We start from the raw sequence: 21,450 nt of genomic DNA, 5'->3' as shown, positions 1-21,450 counted from the left end.
TTTTGTTGTTTTTGTGAGGGATACAAGTGTTGGGACCTCCTAGCCCTCCATCTTGAAGATGTCACCTTATTTCAAATTCTGTGTCAAGGAGACTGCAGACAAAAGTGCCTCTCATTCCTACTGTTTCTACACGAGTCTTATCTCTTACATAATATAGTGAATTTGTTGTACAAGATCCTTGACTTTTAGATGAGTAATAGCACTGGCAAAACATTAAACACACTCATCTGGAAGTGTTCTACACTTTGCCCTTTTGCTGCTCTCCACACCTGCTGACCGTTCATATCATGTATTTACTTGAAATGGAGGAGTTATAATTTAACTTCCAGACTGATTTCTCTTTGGCTATGAGCTTGAGCTGCCAGATACAGTTATTTTAAAGAAGTACTGCATATGAACATGATGGCTATGAAACGGCTCTTGCTTCTGCTGCTGCTACAGCTGACTTGTTACTTTAGCTCTGGGAGTTGTGGAAAGGTGCTGGTGTGGCCAGTAGAATATAGTCACTGGATGAATATGAAGATAATTCTGGATGAACTTGTCATGAGGGGTCATGAGGTGACTGTTTTGACATCTTCAGCTTCCATTTTGATTGATCCCAACAAACCATCTGCCATCAAATTTGAGAATTTCTCAGTATCTTTAACTAAAGATGATTTTGAGGATGCTTTGAAGAATTTTGTCGGGAACTGGACAGACCTGACAAATTCATTTTGGACATTTCCTTTGTTACTGCAAAGCTTATTTGATGAATATTCTGATCTTACTCTAAAGATCTGTAAAGAACTTATTTCAAACAAGAAATTTATGACAAAACTACATGAATCAAGGTTTGATGTTGTCCTTGCAGATACCGTTGGACCCTGTGGAGAGCTGCTGGCTGAGATATTTAAAGTACCTTTAGTGTACAGTGTCCGCTTCACTCCCGGTTATTCAATTGAAAGGAAGAGTGGGAAACTCCCATACTCACCATCCTACGTACCTGTTATATTGTCTGAATTAAGTGATCACATGACATTCATGGAGAGGGTCAAAAATATGATATATGTACTTTATTTTGACTTTTACTTCCAGATGTTAAATGAGAAGAAGTGGGACCAGTTTTACAGTGAAGTACTAGGTAAGTCAGGTTTTTAGTTGATGGCATAAAGTCCTAATTTTCCTTGGAATAAAAGACAAACAGAAATTTGTCTATTATAAGTAAAATGATGAAAAGAAAATATAAAATGTTCCATCAATCTCATAAAATGTATAGAAACATTACATGATAGGGTAAGATATAATCCTGTGGTCCATTACTAGTACAGGACACTCCAGAAAGTCATAAACCACAGATTGAAACACTTAGGACTTCTCTAAACAATTGTATATCCATCTTACTAAACTTTTTTAACTTGAAAAAAGTCACTAGAAAATTCATAAAATGTCTTAATAAATGAAGACATGTAGATTGAAGAGTTACACACATATTTGTAACACAAGCTTCCAGGTAGCATTAATTTTTTTTTATTTATATAGTTCAGTTTTCAGACATTTTATGTTTAATATATATTATACACACACATATATATTTGCTTTATCAAAGAATAGAAATATTCAAACATCTTTGGCTACATCATTCCCCCAATCTCTTTTATAAAACTTACCTAATATATATATATATATGGCAATATTCTCATTTGATCTGAGTCTTGTTTTTTTTTTTTTTCCTTCCTTCCAGGGAGACCAACTACATTATTAGAGACAATGGGAAAAGCTGAATTTTGGCTCTTTCGATCCTACTGGGATTTTGAATATCCTTGCCCACTACTACCAAATGTTGAATTTATTGGAGGCCTCCACTGCAAACCTGCCAAACCTCTGCCTAAGGTCACCTACTCTTCTCTGTTGTGCTTCTTTAACTTTGCATTTTCAGTAGGAATAATTTTGCATTCTTTATTTATAATGTTTAATTACAGTGAGAGTGATGTAGGAAACTAAAGTGACTTCCAATTAGAAACTCATATTCCACACCAACACAAGTATCTGAATTTCGTTAACATTACAGAATAAAAGAGAGATACCTGAGAGATTTTGAGAATATGTCAGTTAAATTATGATTTCATCATTTAATGCATAATAAAGCATCAGACACTCATTAAAAATAATTATAAAGTGACTAGCATATTTCAAAAGTAAGTGATAATATGCAGAGAAATGGTAGAGACCCAGTTTCTGCCACTTGATGCTCTACCTGGAAAAACAGAATACAGACAAGTAATAAAACTTGTGTATTAATTTTTACAATATGGAAAGACCACAATGATAAGGAAACATCTAACAGCAATCACAGAAATATCTCTGAGTCATTAATAATTAAGGTGAGATCCAAAGGATATTCAGGAATAATTGAAGGTATAAGGGCAGAAGTGGATACAAAAGGAAAGCAGGTTGAGTAGTAATAATAGTGGCCAAGAAGTCCAAGTTTCATCAAAAGAGGAAGAGGCTCAGTAAAGAGTCAGATGATGCTGAAGAGGTAAGTTGGAGACAGAGAATTATGAGGAGTTTGAAGCATCTAGTAAAGGTGTTAGGTAGAACTTTAAAAGGGTCAAGGGAGAGATTTGATCACATTAAAAAAAAAAAAAACCTATATAGGATATAGTCACTGGGTTGGATTGTAAAGGGGGAAGAGTAGAAAGGGACACCATTTAGCAAGTTGCTATGAAATACAGGAAACAAGGACGGAAAAGATATGACCACACTAAATCATGATAATAGTACCAACCTCATATTGTTCTTGTGGGGAAAAAAACTGTACATATGAAGCATCCAAAATGTCCCTGACACAAACTCAGTGGCCTAGAAGAAATATTAAGTATTGTTTTTTTGCTGCTATTACATACTATCAATAACACAATGTGTGCCAGCCACCTGGATTTAATTCCTAATTGAATCAAGACTGGTTTCCTAACGCATCAAGATTATGCTCTCCAGTAAATTCCTAGAAAGCAGATATCCCATGAAGTGATTTAAAAATAAATTTTTAATTTTTTTTTAGAAAAAAATTAAGTTAATAAAAGTAATTTAATAAAATTTAAATAAAATATAATTTAATAACAATTTAAGATTTTAATATTAAGAATTTCTTAAGGTTTCAGTAATTAAATGAGCAAGATGAAAAGCTAGAATTATTTTCTGTTCACCTGTGCTCTAGACAAAATGAAAATTATTCTTTGACAACATAAATGTATGCCCTAACAATTTTTGCAGTCAAATACAACATTTCCTTGCCTTCACATCAGCTTTTAAACCAGTCCTCATTTGAAATCCCAGGGTTTTATAGCTTACAGCATAAAAGGAATAACTTCGTCTATTAGGCCAAGTGTTTTCTGCTTACCCTGACCTTATACAAAAACCTCAGCAAAGCTCTCTTAAGGAGTGTAGGTCTCAACATCATAGCTGCCTGACAGAATGAACACAGAGAAAATGCACACTGCCTATATAGGAATCATAAATTCTGCAGATTATGATAAAGACCAAATAATTTGTGCCACTTGAATCTGAAAACTGTCCAATTATAAAATTTCTTCAGTTCATAGGGCTCTATTTCTAATGAAGGAAAGCAAGAATATAATTTGTTATAAATTAAAATGATTAGTTTTTAATGTAGCTAAAACTTAAATAGGAAGCAAATAATCTTCAGCAAACTATTTTGTGATCTCTTAAGAGATTCTTTAGTCTACTCATTATTGGTGGAAAAATTAAACTGATATCTTTTTCAAAGGGAAAACTCTTTGGATTGCAAATTGTTTGAGTTATCTATGGTAATTTTCATAGTGTCTAAAGGCTGAAATAAGATTAGTGACAGTTCTTCACTACCTAACCATGTATTTTGAAAGATTTCACCATTCTCATTTCAGGAACATGATAGTGTTAGTAAGAAGGGAGGTTAGAAGGAAAGGGAGAATGACAAGGAAAGATGAACAGTAGGATAATGATAATAATCAGTAAATGTAGCTGTTGCTATTAAGTTGTAAAGCAAGATTTGAATCCAAGTCAATTATTGTGAGGATTTCATCATATAGAAAATTATTCCTTCAAACAATAACTTTTCTATTAATTATTAGGTTCTCAGAAATTTTCATTTCCTTTGAAAGAATTGACTTTTGGCAAAATGCATCAATAGTTTTGATATCAATTCCTCATTCAGTATGTGATTTGAAAAACTTTTCTCCCATTCTGTAGCTTGTACTTTCATTGTGTTGATTGTCTCTTTTGCTGTGAAGAAGCTTTTGAGTTTGATATAGTCCTATCATTGATTTTTTTCTTCTATCATGATTTTGGTGTCATATTCAAAAAAATCATTTTCAAAACCAATATTAAGGAAGCTTCTCTCCACTTTTTTTTTAAAGACTACTATGCTGTCTAGTCTTATGTGAAGTCTTTGATTCATTTTTGTGAAATGTGTACAATAGGGATCTCCTTTCACTTTTTTGCAAGTGCTTAGTTTTCTCAGAAGACAAAGAATAGACTAACATTTCCCAATTAGGTGTTCTTGTCTTCCTTGTGAAATATTGACTATAAATGCTGTTTTAATTCTGGACCCTGCATTCTCTTTCACTGTTCTATTTGTCTATCTTTAGGCCAATAGCATATTGTCTTAAATATTACAGCTTTGTAGTATAATTTGAAATTGGTAGGTGTGATGCTCTGGCTGGCATCGAGTAGTGTGGATATTTCAATAGTATTATCTCTTATGATCCATGAATACATGATGTTTTTCCATTTATTTGTTTTTTCTGCTATTTCTTCCAACAAAGGCTTATAACCGTGCAGAGTTTTCACTTCATTGGTTAAGTTTATTTCTAGTTATTTTATTATCTTGGATCATATAGTAAATAGCATAATTTTTTTAGATGTTTCATTATTAGCATAGAAAAATGCAACTAATTTCTGTATGTTGATTTTTTATACTATAACTTTACTGAATGTGTTGACTAGTTCAGGTTTTTAGTTGAACCTCTGGGATTATCTGTACAAAAAAATTATGTCATCCACCAAAAAAAAAAAAAAAAAGAATGACGATTTTACTTCTTCTTTTCTGATTTGGATACCTTTTATCTTTTTGTCTTGCCTCCTTGCTCTAGCTAGGACTTCTAATACTATGTTGAATGAGTGTGAGAGGCCATCCATGTCTTGTTCCTGATCTTAGAGAAAAAGTTTTCAAATTTTCATTGTTGATCATGTTAGCTTTGAGTTTACCATATATGGTCTTTATTATGTTGAGGTCTTTCTACACCCAATATATAGGAGGTTTTATCAGGACAGGATGTTATCTTGTCAAATGTTATTCTCCATCTCTTGAGATAATCAAGTTATTTTATCTTTTATTGTATTAATGCAATGTATTACATCTATTGATTTGGATGTTGAACCATCTTTGCATCCTATGGATAAATTCCACTTGGTCATGGTATATAATTTTTTTAATGTGCTGCTGAATTTGGTTTCCTGATATTTGGATGAAAATTTTTGCATATATATTTACCCTGGATATTGGCATATAGTTTCCTTTACTTAGAATGTCCTTTTGTATTTGATATCAAGGTGTAATATTGGCCTTGTAGAATGAGTTTAGAAATGTTCCTTCTCTCCTGTTTAATTTTTTAGGAAAAGTTTTTGAAGCAGTGATTCTCAACCCTTGGAGTAAGTACTGATGAGCTTCATGCTATGTGGGGATGTGTCTGAATGAGGGACTGACAGAGATCCCACTTTAGTCTCTATGAAGCTTCATAGTCTCAGAATTACTACTTTCCTCTCTTTGGCTTTTTAAACTATATTACAAGTTTGCTGCTGCTAGGTCGCTTCAGTCGTGTCCGAATCTGTGCGACCCCATAGACGGCGGCCCACCAGGCTCCCTCGTCCCTGGGATTCTCCAGGCAAGAACACTGGAGTGGGTTGCCATTTCCTTCTCCAATGCATAAAAGGGAAAAGTGAAAGTGAAGTCGCTCAGTCATGTCCGACTCTTCGTGACCCCATGGTCTGCAGCCTACCAGACTCCTCCGTCCATGGGATTTTCCGTCAAGAGTACTGGAGTGGGGTGCCATTGCCTTCTCCATATTACAAGTTTACATAGACATATTTGGAGGAGAAATTCATATTTTCTTCAGATAATCATATTATTGTTTATAAAATGAGGTCCATACTGTTTAAGCAGTCTCTGAAATGTAACCGTGCAACTCCTAAAAGACTTGACAAGTGAATCAGCTGGGAGAACTAAAGAGATTCAGGTTGAAAAAGCAAAACTGATATTAACTTACTGTCTTTTCTAATGAAAGACTTCACGATAAGTTTCATACAATTTTCATCAACCATATTTGAACTAATGGTACTTACAGTTCTTTGATGTACAGAGATGAAAATCTTCCTTTAATATTATTTTGATTCTGATAATGTTTATACTTCAGTAGAAGAAAAAAAAAATCACACATATGCATGTTAAATGTCCCTACCCCAGGGGAGTTTAAGAACCCTCGAGTTCCAACCAGTGGATACCTAGGGTTCCTAGAACCCAAAATAAGAAAGAACCCTGCAATTTAGAAGCCATTTATAAAGCCTGGGAAAATTATCTTAGGAGAGAACCCTTTGGGTGGGGGGCATTTTTGGTCATATAGTCTTTCCCCTTGTTGATATAACTTTGCTTGTGGCCTCCAAGGAAGAGCTGAGAATGGGCTCAGAAGTCAGTGTGGCCATGGGGATCTCCGAGTTAAAGAGCTTGGACAACAATGCAGTGATGACCATTTCCATGTGTGACATGGTGGATGCAGTTCCCTGACCTTGAAGGAACATTGTAGTTTTTTTTTTTTTTAGATTTTAATTGTCACCAGCATCAAATTCCTCCAAAATTTTCAGAATTCTTTCCTCCAAATTCTGAAATTCATATACTTCTAAGGACCAGGACCTATGGACCAGGAAATAAATTTTATTCTAAGTTAAACTAAGATCGTTGAGAATTTATAATACATACACAAATAGGGAGGAAAAAAAGAATGTATAATTTGGTTTCCCTGTTGGCTCAGTGGTAAAGAATTTGCCTGCCAAAGCAGGGGACACAGTTTCAATCCCTGATCTGGGAAGATCCCCTGGAGAAGGAAATGACAATCCATTTCAGTATTCTTGACTGGAAAACCCCATGTAGCCTGGCATGCTACTGGCCATGGAGTCACAAAGAGTCAGACACAACTTAGTGACTCAAGAACAACAGTAAATATTAATATTTTATAGAATGTGTCAGTGAAGTCTTCTAGTCCTGGTGTTTTCTGTGTTGGGAAATTTTTGATTACTGGTTCAGTATCTTTACTCATTATAATTATTCAGATTTTCTAATTCTTCCTGATTCTGCCTTGACATATTATGTATTTCTAGGACTTTATCTATTCTTTGTGGTACATAATTTGTTGGTGTATAATTCTACACAGCAGTATCTTATGACCTTATGTATTTTTGTGATTTTAGTTTAATGTCTTCTCTTTCATTTCTAATTTTATTTATGAGTCTTCTTCTTTCTTTTGTTAGTCTAGCTAAAGTTTGTCATTTTTGTTTATCTTTTTGAAAAGACAAAGACCAATACTGTATGATATCCCTTGTACGAGGAGGGCATGGAAACCCACTCCAGTATTCTTGCCTGGAGAATTCCCACGTGCAGAGGAGCCTGGCAGGCTACAGCCCATGGGATTGCAAAGAGTCGGACACGACTGAGTGACTAAGCACACACACCAATCCCTTGTTTGAGGAAACTTAAAAAGGTCAGACTTTTAATAAAGGAGAGTAATATGGTAGTGGTTACCAGGGGCTAAGGGCTGGGAGAAATAAAGAGATGCTTTTAAGGGTACAAACTTGCATCTCAGAGTAAATAAGTGCTATAGACATAAGGTACAGAACAGTGATTGTAGACAACAATATTATAATCATCAAGCATGCTGAGACTAGATCTTAGTTATTACACCCACAAAAAAAGAAAATATAATTATGTAACATTATGAAGATGTAAACTATCATTAAAATGGCAAACCTATTACAATATATAAATGTATCAAATCATTATGTCTTAAGTTCCATAATGCTTTATGTCAAATATATTTTATTCTTCTAAAAAAGTGCATGAATTTTAAAATAAGGATATCCCTACTCAGTAGTATACCTTATTTCATTTTTATAACTTTTTGTATTTTGCATGCTTTTGCCATGCTGCTGCTACTGCTGCTAAGTCGCTTCAGTCGTGTCCGACTCTGTGCGACCCCATAGACGGAAGCCCACCAGGCTCCTCCGTCCATAGGATTTTCCAGGCAAGAGTACTGGAGTGGGGTGCCATTGCCTTCTCTCTTGCTTTTGCCATCAGATCAGATCAGATCAGTCGCTCAGTCGTGTCTGACTCTTTGCGACCCCATGAATCGCAGCACGCCAGGCCTCCCTGTCCATCACCAACTCCCGGAGTTCACTCAGACTCACGTCCATCAAGTCAGTGATGCCATCCAGCCATCTCATCCTCTGTCGCACCCTTCTCCTCCTGCCCCCAATCCCTCCCAGCATCAGAGTCTTTTCCAATGAGTCAACTCTTCGCATGAGGTGGCCAAAGTACTGGAGTTTCAGCCTCTGCATCATTCCTTCCAAAGAAATCCCAGGGCTGATCTCCTTCAGAATGGACTGCCTGGATCTCCTTGCAGTCCGAGACTCTCAAGAGTCTTCTCCAACACCACAGTTCAAAAGCATCAATTCTTTGGCGCTCAGTCTTCTTCACAGTCCAACTCTCACATCCATACATGACCACAGGAAAAACCATAGCCTTGACTAGATGAACCTTTTTGGCAAAGTAATGTCTCTGCTTTTGAATATGCTATCTAGGTTGGTCATAACATTCCTTCCAAGGAGTAAGAGTCTTTTAATTTCATGGCTGCAGTCACCATCTGTAGTGATTTTGGAGCCCCAAAAAATAAAGTCTGACACTGTTTCCACTGTTTCCCCATCTATTTCCCATGAAGTGATGGGACCGGATGCCATGATCTTCGTTTTCTGAATGTTGAGCTTTAAGCCAACTTTTTCACTCTCCACTTTCACTTTCATCAAGAGGCTTTTTAGTTCTTCACTTTCTGCCATAAGGGTGGTGTCATCTGCATATCTGAGGTTATTGAGATTTCTCCCGGCAATCTTGATTCCAGCTTGTGTTTCTTCCAGTCCAGCGTTTCTCATGATGTACTCTGCATATAAGTTAAATAAACAGGATGACAATATACAGCCTTGACGAACTCCTTTTCCTATTTGGAACCAGTCTGTTGTTCCATGTCCAGTTCTAACTGTTGCTTCCTGACCTGCATACAAATTTCTCAAGAGGCAGGTCAGTTGGTCTGGTATTCCCATCTCTTTCAGACATGTCCACAGTTTATTGTGATCCACAAAGTCAAAGGCTTTGGCATAGTCAATAAAGCAGAAATAGATGTTTTTCTGGAACTCTCTTGCTTTTCCCATGATCCAGTGGATGTTGGCAATTTGATCTCTGGTTCCTCTGCCTTTTCTAAAACCAGCTTGAACATCAGGAAGTTCATGGTTCACATATTGCTGAAGCCTGGCTTAGAGAATTTTGAGCATTACTTTACTAGCATGTAAGAGGAGTGCAATTGTGTGGTAGTTTGAGCATTCTTTGGTATTGCCTTTTTTTGGGATTGGAATGAAAACTGACCTTTTCCAGTCCTGTGGACACTCCTGAGTTTTCCAAATTTGCTGGCATATTGAGTGCAGCACTTTCACAGCATCATCTTTCAGGATTTGGAATAGCTCAACTGGAATTCCATCACCTCCACTAGCTTTGTTCATAGTGATGCTTTCTAAGGCCCACTTGACTTAACATTCCAGAATGTCTGGCTCTAGGTCAGTGATCACACCATCGTGATTATCTTGGTCATGAAGATCTTTTTTGTACAGTTCTTCTGTGTATTCTTGCCATCTCTTCTTAGTATCTTCTGCTTCTGTTCTGTCCATACCATTTCTGTCCTTTATTGAGCTCATCTTTGCATGAAATATTCCTTTGGTATCTCTGATTTTCTTGAAGAGATCTCTAGTCTTTCCCATTCTGTTGTTTTCCTCTATTTCTTTGCATTGATTGCTGAAGAAGACTTTCTTATCTCTTCTTGCTATTCTTTGGAACTCTGCATTCAGATGTTTATATCTTTCCTTTTCTCCTTTGCTTTTCACTTCTCTTCTTTTCACAGCTATTTGTAAGGCCTCCCCAGACACCCTTTTTGCTTTTTTGCCTTTCTTTTCCATGGGAATGGTCTTGATCCCTCTCTCCTGTATAATGTCACGAACCTCATTCCATAGTTCATCAGGCACTCTATCTATCAGATCTAGGCCCTTAAATCTATTTCTCACTTACACTGTGTAATCATAAGGGATTTGATTTAGGTCATACCTGAATGGTCTAGTGGTTTTCCCTACTTTCTTCAATTTAAGTCTGAATTTGGCAATAAGGAGTTCATGGTCTGAGCCACAGTCAGCTCCTGGTCTTGTTTTTGCTGACTGTATAGAGTTTCTCCATCTTTGGCTGCAAAGAATATAATCAATCTGATTTCGGTGTTGACCATCTGGTGATGTCCACGTATAGAGTCTTCTCTTATGTTGTTGGAAGAGGGTGTTTGTTATGACCAGTGTTTTCTCTTGGCAAAACTCTATCAGTCTTTGCCCTGCTTCATTCCGTACTCCAGGGCCAAATTTGCCTGTTACTCCAGGTGTTTCTTGACTTCCTACTTTTGCATTCCAGTCCCCTATAATGAAAAGGACATCTTTTTTGGGTGTTAGTTCTTAAAGGTCTTGTAGGTCTTCATAGAACCTTTCAACTTCAGCTTCTTCAGCATTACTGGTTGGGGCATAGACTTGGATTACTGCTTGTGTTATTTTCATAAAGATGTCAGAGAAGGAGAATAATCAGTCCACATCTGTGATTAATTTTTAAAGAAAGGCTGTATTACAATATGATAGGGATGCATCTTCCAGAGCAGAGAAAAATGAGCTTTGAATAGTAAGACAATGAAACAAAATACTGAAGACACATAACTTTAAATACTGCTAAAGGTCACTAGAAATATACATATGACCTGGATGTACCATGTGAGTCAGTCATTCCTGATGGCTCAGTGGTAAAGAATCCACCTGCAATGCAGGTGCCAAAGGAGATGTGGGTTATATCCATGGGTCAGGAAGATTCCCTGGAGGAAGGCATGGCAACCCAGTCCAGTATTCTTGCCTGGAGAATCCCATGGACAGGAGACTAGTAGGTTACAGTCTTACAGGGTTGTGAAGAATCGGACATGACTGAGGCAACTGAGCATGCACACACAAGTGAGTCATAGGAAAGTCCACTGAAGTTCATATTGAGACTGATATCATCAGGGTGAAATTACATTTTTAAAGAATTCTCTACACAATGTAATCTGCAAGGTTAAAGTTTGAAAAAAGATTCCATTGTCTTTTTTTTTCTGTTAAAAATAGGTTAAAAAAATATTTTATGATCATAAGTAGGGTCAAAAAATATACATTTTATGATGGAAGGGTTGAGTCATTATTCTCCAGAAGAAAAAAATAGTAAATTGAAAACAGAAAAAAAGGAAAGAAGTTTAAAAGATATGTACATCATTTTCACTAGCTATTCAGGAAAATTTCTCTGCATTTTTTTTGTAATAGAGTACAATGAGGAATGTGGAATTATTCTAATATAGAAGATAAAAATTTTACATTGGAAAGTGTGAAGGACTACAAGACAAAATAATTCTGATACAATTCCAAGCGTACAATTTTTTTAGGAGAGTACATTGAGCAATGTGGATTTATTCTAGTATATTAGTGACAAAATTATTTTTAATTGGTGAGGATCTGGGGTTACTCAACAAAATAACTCTAAAACAATTCCAGCAAATACAGCTTCACCAGGAGCTTTATTTAGTTTGATGTGAACCACAAGTTCACAGAAGTTACACATAGTACATCCTACTGTGACATTAAGAAAGTGTAAACAAAAGACCCTGATGCTGGGAAAGACTGAAGGCAGGAGGAGAAGGGGACGACAGAAGATGAGATGGTTCGATAGCATCACCGACTCAATGGACATAGGTTTGGATGGACTCTGGGAGTTGGTGATGGACAGGGAGACCTGGCATGCTGCGGTTCATGGAGTTGCAAAGAGTCGGACATGACTGAGCGACTGAACTGAACTGAAACAAATTCAGCAATATGATCACTCAAATATATATATAAATACACAGATATATCTCTGGGTTTTACATATAGGACTCAGGACTCTTTCGTAGAACATACAAACAGCAATGCCAGACTCCTCATTGTCAGTGATTAGTAATTTAGAGAGAGAGTCTGGGAAATATTGGCAAAGTTTAAGTTGAGGTATAAGGATTATAGAGCTGAAAGAATGAGAAAGTTATTAGAATCATAACTTCTTCTTAGTACTAATAGTCAGGGAAATAAAATACAAATGATGAAACTAAAATAACTCACCAGAATGTATGGAATAAATAAGTGATTTAGTAGGATTATAATAATAAATAAGATGAAGCAAAAAGTGAAACTGAAAGTTGCTCAGTTGTGTCCAATTCTTTCTCTGTGACCCTGTGGACTACACAGTCCATGGAATTCTCCGGGCCAGATTACTGGAGTGGGTTGCCGTTCCCTTCTTCAGGGGATCTTCCCAACTGAGGGATCGAATTCAGGTCTCCCACATTGCAAGCAGATTCTTTGCCAGCTGAGGCACAAAGGAAGCAAATCTTTCCAATAATCTATGTTAGTAATCAATAACATTATTGATGAAGAATCTGAGTGTAGCATTGTTTAATAGTATCTCCTCACTACTGTCTTTTTCTTGCTTTTACACACATACACATTTGCACAAATACACATATTAGAAGAAATTAACCTCATATTACATATCTCCTTCCCAAGGATCTCAGGGATAACATCTGTTTAAAAGAGAGCCATTAATGAAAATGCTATGGAGATTCCTCAAGAAATAAAACATAGAATTACCATAGAGGTCAACAATTCTCCTTCTGGGGATATATATAAAAAATTGAAATTAGTTATGAAATTAGGATGAGATATTTACACACCATGTTCATGAAAGCACTATTCACAAGAGTCAAGAGGTTGAAGAAACCCAAGCATCCATCAACAGATAAAGCAAAAAAAAAACAAAATGTGTCTGCAAACAATGAAATATTACTCAGCCTTTAAAAGGAAATATGAAACAAGGCAAAACATGGATGAACCTTAGGCAAAGTGAAATAATCCATCACAAAAATACAAATACTATACAATTCAGTTTTTATGAGATTGCTAGACTCTCAAGTTTGTAGAAACTAGAGTAGAATGAAGGTCTCCAGGGGCTGGGCAAAGAAGAAATGGTGCTTCTTAATGGACATAGACTTCTAGTTTTGCCAGATGAAAAATGTCTGGAGATTGGTTCCACAAGACAAATATATTTAACACTACTGAACTATACACTTAGAAATGATGAAGATGGTAAATTTTATCTTACGTATATTTTACCACTTTTTTTGAAAAGTCACCAATAATTCCTAATTATAGTGTTTGTAGCCATCCTTCAGTTAATGTTTGCTATGCTGTTGCTCTTTTGTGATGGAGCAAATGCTTTTTTCACAGGAAATGGAAGAGTTTGTGCAGAGCTCTGGAGAAAATGGTATTGTGGTGTTTACTTTGGGGTCAATGGTCACTAACGTGACAGAAGAAAGAGCCAATATGATTGCATCAGCTCTTGCCCAGATTCCACAAAAGGTACACACAGTAACTTAATAGTGGACAACTATTTAACAAGTTGGGCTTCCCTGGTGGCTCAGTATAAGAGTATGCCTGTCAATGCAGGAGACTCAGGCTTGATCCTTGGGTTGGGAAGATCGCTTGGATAAGGAAATGGCAAGCCACTCCAGTATTCTTGCCTGGAAAACCGCATGGACAGAGGAGCCCGGTGGGCTACAGTCCATGGGGTCGCAAAGCATTGGACACAGCTTAGTAACTGAATGACAACAGCAACTAATGAGTCCGTTAAACTCTATAAAAGGTCTAATTACAGAAAACTTTTGCAAGAAAGGTAAACTACTATGATAGCTCCAACTTATCTGAGATATTTATAAAAAAACAAAATATACATGGCAGATGCTAAAGTGGTATACAGAGTGTTTTTGATTGACAATAACTTTGGACTTACATTGTAATCAAAAAGAGATATATTTAAGAGATGTAGTATGAATTTTGGTATTATAATAGTGTTGTAGGCAGGAAAAGAAATCTCACATTCTGTTATGTAGTTTACTCCTTTACCTTGAAGGGCTCCTGAGGACACAGTATACATATACAGGTGTTCTCAGAGGTTAAATTTTAACAGTAGGCATAATACCGACTCTTTGCAAACCCGTAGACTGTAGCCAGACTCCTCTGTCCATGGGATTTTCCAGGCAAGAATAATGGAATGGGTTGCCATTTCCTTCTTGAGGGGATCTTCCCAACCCAGAGATCAAACCCAGGTCTCCCACACTGCAGGCAGGCTCTTTACCATCTAAGCCACCAGGGAAGACCCAATAATACAATAATGTTAAGCAATATTGACAAAAACCTGCAATGTGCCATGCAATTTCTACCTGCCAGGAAATCCCAACCCCTTTCTTTGTCCTAAATGTTGAAACAGCCCTCTTCAGTGTCCTTTTCTGGTTGCTACACAGAGAAAGGATGGTCAGGGAACCGCAATCTGCTGCCAGATATCCGTATAGCCACAGTGATTCAGAGAAAGAGAAACATCAGCCTCCTTGATTGACTGCTGCTACTGCTGCTAAGTCGTTTCAGCCGTGTACGACTCTGTGCGACCCCATAGACGGCAATCCACTAGGCTCCCCCGTCCCTGGGATTCTCCAGGCAAGAACACTGGAGTGGGTTGCCATTTCCTTCTCCAACGCATGAAAGTGAAAAGTGAAAGTGAAGTCGCTCAGTCGTGCCAACTCTTAGCGACCCATGGGCTGCAGCCTATCAGGCTCCTCCGTCCAAGGGATTTTCCAGGCAAAAGTACTGGAGTGGGGTGCCATCGCCTTCTCTGATGGTTGACTGGGTCCTGCCAAAGTCTGAGGCAGGAAGAGCAAAGGAAAAGGGTGAAGGTGGGGTCCTGCCCTTTGGATGAACCTGGTGCACTGTAAAGTCTGGTCCTTAATGGACTCTGCTTCTATTACTATTCTAAATTGAGGAAAGAAAAGAGGCTGTAAGAAGGAGTCAAGCATGAGAAAGACTGCCATGGAAAAGGATCAGCTGCCTCCTTCTCCATAAAATATAGCAGTAACTTATTTTCTAATGTATAAAATACACCAAGGGTCTTTGGATGTTTGTGAACTTCTTTTTTAGTTTACTATCTGATATCGATCGTAGTATTCTCCTAACTACACATGCTAATTTTTTGCTGGAAACCTACTTTACATTCACATAGCAAATAGAAGTTAAACAACTAAAAATTATAATCCAGTTTATAAAGATTGCTTGGTACTAATTTAGCACCACAGTTTTTGAACTTTACCAACAGCTGTTTTGTTATTAATAGTTACAAATTGCTGACAGGCTTTTCTTTTCTAAATTTAAAGAATTTCCTAACCTAGAAAAGTGGTAATACACTGGATTCATGTCAAAAATTGCTAATAGACACTTTTCTTAGAAGTAGTGTTTAACAATTTGTAATCTAAAAGAAGCTATCTCCTAAACAGCATTAATTCTCTCTGCTAAGTTGCATCAGTCGTGTCTGACTCTGTGCGACCCCAGAGACAGCAGCCTACCAGGCTCCCCCGTCCCTGGGATTCTCCAGGCAAGAACACTGGAGTGGGTTGCCATTTCCTTCTCCAATGCATGAAAGCGAAAAGTGAAAGTGAAGTTGCTCAGTCGTGTCTGACTCTTCGCGACCCCATGGACTGCAGCCTACCAGGCTCCTCCATCCATGGGATTCCCCAGGCAAGAGTAGTGGAGTGGGTTGCCATTACTTGCTATTAATAAATTACTAAATAAGCAGAAATATTAATTGTAATAAGTGGCTGATTAAATGTATTCCTTTTTGTAAACCAAAAGATATAAAACTCTAGTAAAAATTACTTAAGCTATATGAGTAAGTGTATATAAGTAAAGTCCCTACTATGAATCTAAAAGGAATCAGTAAGAGACAATTAAATTTTAAAATAAGAGCTAGTGTATGAAATAAAGCAAATAAATGTATGTTATTAATGATTTGCCACTTTTTTTAATAGAATGGAGACCAATAGCAATTTCTTAAATATATAAATTTGCTATTCAAGATCTCATTTCTTTATGGCATCAGTCATTAGTGCATACCACACCTGGTTGAATAAGTTCATAAAATGTGGTTCTTCCTATTGATGGCAGTGTATTAGTAAATATCATTACTTAAGAGGTCATGTCCTTGTTTCCTTAACTGTCATCAGTTCAGTTCAGCTCAGTCACTCAGTTGTGTCTGACTCTGCGACCCCATGGACTGCAGCACACCAGGCTTCCCTGTCTATCACCAACTCCCAGAGGCTACTCAAACTCAAGTCCATTGAGTCAGTGATGCCATCCAACCATCTCATGCTCTGTCGTCCCCTTCTTCTCCTGCCTTCAATCTTTCCCAGCATCAGGGTCTTTTCTAAAGAATCAGTTCTTCACATCAGGGGGCCAAGGTATTGGACTTTCAGCTTCAACTGAATATCATATGGAATATGACATTTCATATGGAATATGACAAATTCCATATGAAAAGTCTTCCATATGGAAGACTTTTAACTAGTTGTCTTCAGTCTCTTTAGAATTCTATCCCTATAAATTTGAAGTTCAACTTACGGAATATTTTCTTTAACAGGTTTTATGGAGATATGATGGCAAGAAACCAGACACCTTAGGACCCAATACTCGGCTGTATAAGTGGGTCCCCCAGAATGACCTTCTTGGTGAGACTTGGTAGAACAATTGAAAGCATGGGTAACAGCTGAGCAGGGTGATCGTACTTCAACAGGAAACAAACTTACCAAGTATTCTTTACTCCTTTATTTTTATTTCCAGCTCTAGGTGAAAATAGAAAATATAGCAATTGTCACTTTATTAAACATAGAGATGTCCCTTAGAATCAAAATGTCTTATTTTAGCTGTAATCATTTCGAGCCATGAACTTTTAAATAACTTCAGAGATGGTTGTTCTGTCTTTGAATTCTCTATCTTTTCCCCCCCGTAGGGATATTAAGATCCACTGAAAAATACCGGCTCCTTTTTTATTACCAATGACCCTTCATTTTCTGTAGGAAAAATTCTGCAATCATTTCCTTGAGGCAATTACACATTTTATGGTAATGTAGATTTTCCTTCCTCTGGTTCCAGTACAACTACCATTACCCTTCCTGTGGCCTTGTCACCCTTTCTATCGGACTGAATGACTTTACTGTTTCTTTAAGAGAATATATTTCTGACATGCCCTCCTCTGGTATTTTTGTTCATCCGCTTTATTTTACGCAGAATATTCTTTCAAGCTATTCACCTGCTGATCTTGAATTCGTTTATGACATTCAAAAGGTGAAGTACTTCTTTCATGAAGTCTTCACTTACCTCTCCAGCAGACTTAGTGGATTCTTGCACTGAGTTCCAAAAGCTATTTAAATGCAGTTTCCTGTGTGTAATCAAGGGTGATATTAAACAAACAAACAAACAAACATTGCTTTCTTTCAGTGTCTTCTAATGCCCTTTTCTCATTTTTAAGACTTTTAATTAATAATTTTACTGAAATTCACACAATCCTAGGTCATCCAAAAACCAAGGCCTTTATAACTCACGGTGGAACCAATGGCATTTATGAGGCTATCTACCACGGGGTCCCTATGGTGGGCCTTCCTTTGTTTGCTGAGCAACCTGATAACATCAACCGAGTGAAGGCCAAAGGAGCAGCTGTCAGATTGAACTTGGAAACAATGTCAAAAACAGATTTCCTCAATGCACTGAAGCAAGTCATTAACAATCCTTCGTGAGTATATATATACACATATATGTTTTACTACATATTATTTCTAGAGGCGTTCTCATAGGAAGACACAAGAGGCAGCAAGGAGTCTTCAGTAAGATTTGCTCAATGCTTTGAAAATAGTCATTAGTAACCTATTGGATCACATTGTGTGTTTTCAGTGGCTTTAGGGTTTGTCAGAGGCTTAAGGATTGTAGAGAAATTTTGAAAGAGCTCCTCATTAGAATGAGAAGAATCCCTAGGTGGTAACAAGGATTAGGAGGAAGCACTGAGAACAAAGTTAAAGTAGGAAACCATGAACTCTTTAAGCACTCATCTGCACACTTACAACTTTCCTTCAGCATATGAATTCCGCAAATGTTTTAGACTCTTCTGCTGCTGCTGCTGCTGCTGCTGCTGCTATGTCACTTCAGTCGTGTCCGACTCTGTGTGACCCAATAGAGGGCAGCCCACCAGGATCCCCTGTCCCTGGGATTCTCCAGGCAAGAACACTGGAGTGGGTTGCCATTTCCTTCTCCAATGCATGACAGTGAAAAAGTGAAAGTGAAGTCGCTCAGTCATGTCCTACTCTTCGCAACCCCATGGACTGCACCCCACCAGGTTCCTCTGCTCATGCGATCCTCCAGTCAAGAGTACTGGAGTGCGGTACCATTGCCTTCTCCATTAGACTCTTCTAAAATGGTCTAATTTTAGTAAATCACCATGACATGATCCATCTCAAATTCTCATTACATTGAGCACTTTTCAAATTTTCTGTGCTAATATTTTTTCCATAAAAGATGAAAGATAAACATCTAGAACTATCTAATTACAACTATTTTGAGACTATTTTTTACCACCAGTGCCACCTGGGAAGCCCAAATATAGGTACATTCTTAGTTCTTCTTTAGGTTGTTTTTGTCTTGTTTTGAAGAACTGTAAAATCAAAAAGTAATTGACTTTGAAAAGACAAGTTGGGATATTCCTATGTAAAAACCAAATTTTCTGAAACCAGAAACATTTTGTTTTCAAATTGTTTCATGGTTTAACTTGAGTAATATTATTACTACTAATATCATAAATATGATGTATGTATTTTCCCCCTTTTGTTTCATGATGACTTTGGAAAAAAACATTTTGAGACTATATTGGCAATAATAGCACAATGGACATTTGTGCTTTAAAAACAGTGTTATTTAATTTTAGCACAAATATTACACTAAATGTCTGCCATTAGAAGAATAGTTTCTTTATTTTTAAAAGAAATATATGTTTCAGTAGGCAGTTTTATGTAAAAGTAACTCTCTCTAGTATCTTCGTGTATTTTTTAATTTTTAATAATGTAAAGCTAGCATCCGGAGAAGGCAATGGCACCCCACTCCAGTACTCTTGCCTGGAGAATCCCATGGACGGAGGAGCTTGGTAGGCTGCAATCCATGGGGTCGCTAAGAGTCAGACATGACTGAGCGACTTGACTTTCACTTTTCACTTTGATGCATTGGAGAAGGAAATGACAACCCACTCCAGTGTTCTTGCCTGGAGAATCCCAGGGACGGTGGAGCCTGGCAGGCTGCCATCTATGGGGTCGCACAGAGTCGGACACGACTGAAGCGACTTAGCAGCAGCAGCAGCAGTAAGCGGCACCAGCAAAGCTAGCGTCAATAAAGAAAGATAATGTACTGCTTGATATATATTGACTATTTATGATATGGTACACATTGTACTAAGTCCATTATACATATTAAGTAACTTCTTCATTATAAACTTTCCCTACTCTATTAAAAGTATTTCTGAACTACTACCCTCTTCTCAAACACCCAATGCTCCCCCTGAGTTTTTTACAGAACAGGGAGAGAAGTTACCTCCATTGTTACCACACTGTTATTTATAAAAGTTCATGCATCATATCGCTTTATTCCTCTTTCCTTGTCTGTTAGTCCATCATCATTTCAACAATAAAAACAAATAAAACTCGAAAGTCTGAGGGTGAAATGTTTGGCACACTCTGTATTCTAAAATAACTAGCAAGGAAAACAACAATAATATTAGGAAAAATTTACTCAGTCTACTGTATACTAATAATACATCTAAGGATCAATATATTATTCCTCCAAATAATCAGATAGGATACTATTGCTATGCATTCCATTTAACAATGAAAAACTAAGAAATGGAGTTTAAAAAGCAGGCAGCAAGGTAAGTGTCAGAGTCAGAATTCAAACGAAGGCAATTCATTTCCACACTTTAACCACTGCTTCACTAATATAAGGTCAACACCAACTCCTGGCCAGTGCTATCTGGCCATGTCTCTGAAGCTCATGATGTATTTACCTCTTATCTCTGGATTATGATAGTGTTTCAAAGCTTTTCTGCCAGATCTCTTCACAATTCCTTACTGGATAGCTCAAGTCATGTATTTCTTTTCTTTTCACCTTCACAATTTAACTTACTCCATTCTCAAGCTACAGACACTTCTCTCTTGTCTTCTCTTTTCTTCATAGCTTGAAATTCTATGCATTCAACAAATTCAAGCCCATAAGCTCCTGTGCCTGTGTTCAGTTGCTTAGTCATATCCAGGTCTTTGCGACCCCATGGACTGTAGCCTGCCAGGATTCTCCATCCATGAAATTCTCCACCAAGAACACTGGAGTGGGTTGCCATTTCCTTCTCCAGGCCGACGAACTTAGATCTCTATAATTATCTCTTAGAAAAACAATCAATCGTTCTTCCACTCTATGTGGCACTCATTTCCTCTCTCTGCATGGAAATTTCACATATTTAACTTTTATAGTTCATTCTATAAATTGATGTCTCTTTGATTTTCCTTCAGGTATAAACGGAATGCTATGTGGTTATCAACCATTCAACGTGATCAGCCTATGAAGCCCCTTGACCGAGCAGTCTTCTGGATTGAATTTGTCATGCGCCACAAAGGAGCCAAGTACCTGCGACCTGCCGCCCACAAGCTCACCTGGTTCCAGTACCACTCTCTGGATGTGATCGGGTTCCTGCTGGCCTGTGTGGCAACTGCTGTATTTGTCATCACAAAATGTTTTCTGTTCTGTTGCCGAAAGTTTGCTGAAACAGGAAAGAAGAGGAAAAGGGAATAGCTGTATTTGGGTCCCAAAGCAGTAATGCCCCAGAGGTGGAATTCTTCCAGCTTATTTCAACAGGAAGGAGTTATGAAAAGGCTCCTATCTTCCTGTGACAAAATGGCTTTTCACAGTTCAGCACCTCCTTTCAAAATTCGTTTACAAGGAATTTTTTAACTGTTTTAGATTTAGAAAAATGTCATACCAAGATGAAAGCTGATGAAAATTATATAAAAGTAAATGGGTAAATATTGAAATTTATTATTTTAAATCAGAAGATTTACTAAAAAATTATTGAATATGGTA

General features: G+C 37.3%; 1 protein-coding gene across 4 annotated transcripts; it reads left to right on the top strand.

Annotated features, from left to right (window-relative positions):
* The first annotated feature begins 393 nt into the window (after positions 1-393).
* LOC102276699 (UDP-glucuronosyltransferase 2B31) lies at positions 394-21,162 on the top strand. Of its 4 annotated transcripts, none has more exons than XM_005908496.3 (6): positions 394-1,120; positions 1,721-1,869; positions 13,696-13,827; positions 16,928-17,015; positions 17,857-18,076; positions 20,883-21,162. In XM_005908496.3, the coding sequence occupies exons 1-6, from the start codon at positions 394-396 to the stop codon at positions 21,160-21,162; spliced, it is 1,596 nt and encodes a 531-aa protein (XP_005908558.1). The 4 variants fall into 4 exon arrangements, with proteins under 4 accessions (XP_005908558.1, XP_005908559.1, XP_014337945.2 ...); XM_005908497.3 differs by having other exon boundaries at positions 403-872; positions 1,725-1,869; XM_014482459.2 differs by having other exon boundaries at positions 403-1,124; positions 1,725-1,869.
* The last annotated feature ends 288 nt before the right edge of the window (positions 21,163-21,450 follow it).

This window comes from Bos mutus, chromosome 6 (genome assembly GCF_027580195.1).
Source record: "Bos mutus isolate GX-2022 chromosome 6, NWIPB_WYAK_1.1, whole genome shotgun sequence".
NCBI lineage: Eukaryota > Metazoa > Chordata > Mammalia > Artiodactyla > Bovidae > Bos > Bos mutus.
Note: the sequence above shows the minus strand (reverse complement) of the source record. Positions and strands in the feature narration are given on the sequence as shown.

Excerpts from the sequence above, each read along its gene's own strand:
- LOC102276699 (XM_005908496.3), top strand. The coding sequence starts at position 394 with ATGAACATGATGGCTATGAAACGGCTCTTGCTTCTGCTGCTGCTACAG. Across the intron at positions 1,870-13,695 it reads CTGCCAAACCTCTGCCTAAG|GAAATGGAAGAGTTTGTGCA; the intron begins GTCACCTACTCT and ends CTTTTTTCACAG. Across the intron at positions 17,016-17,856 it reads CCCCCAGAATGACCTTCTTG|GTCATCCAAAAACCAAGGCC; the intron begins GTGAGACTTGGT and ends ACACAATCCTAG.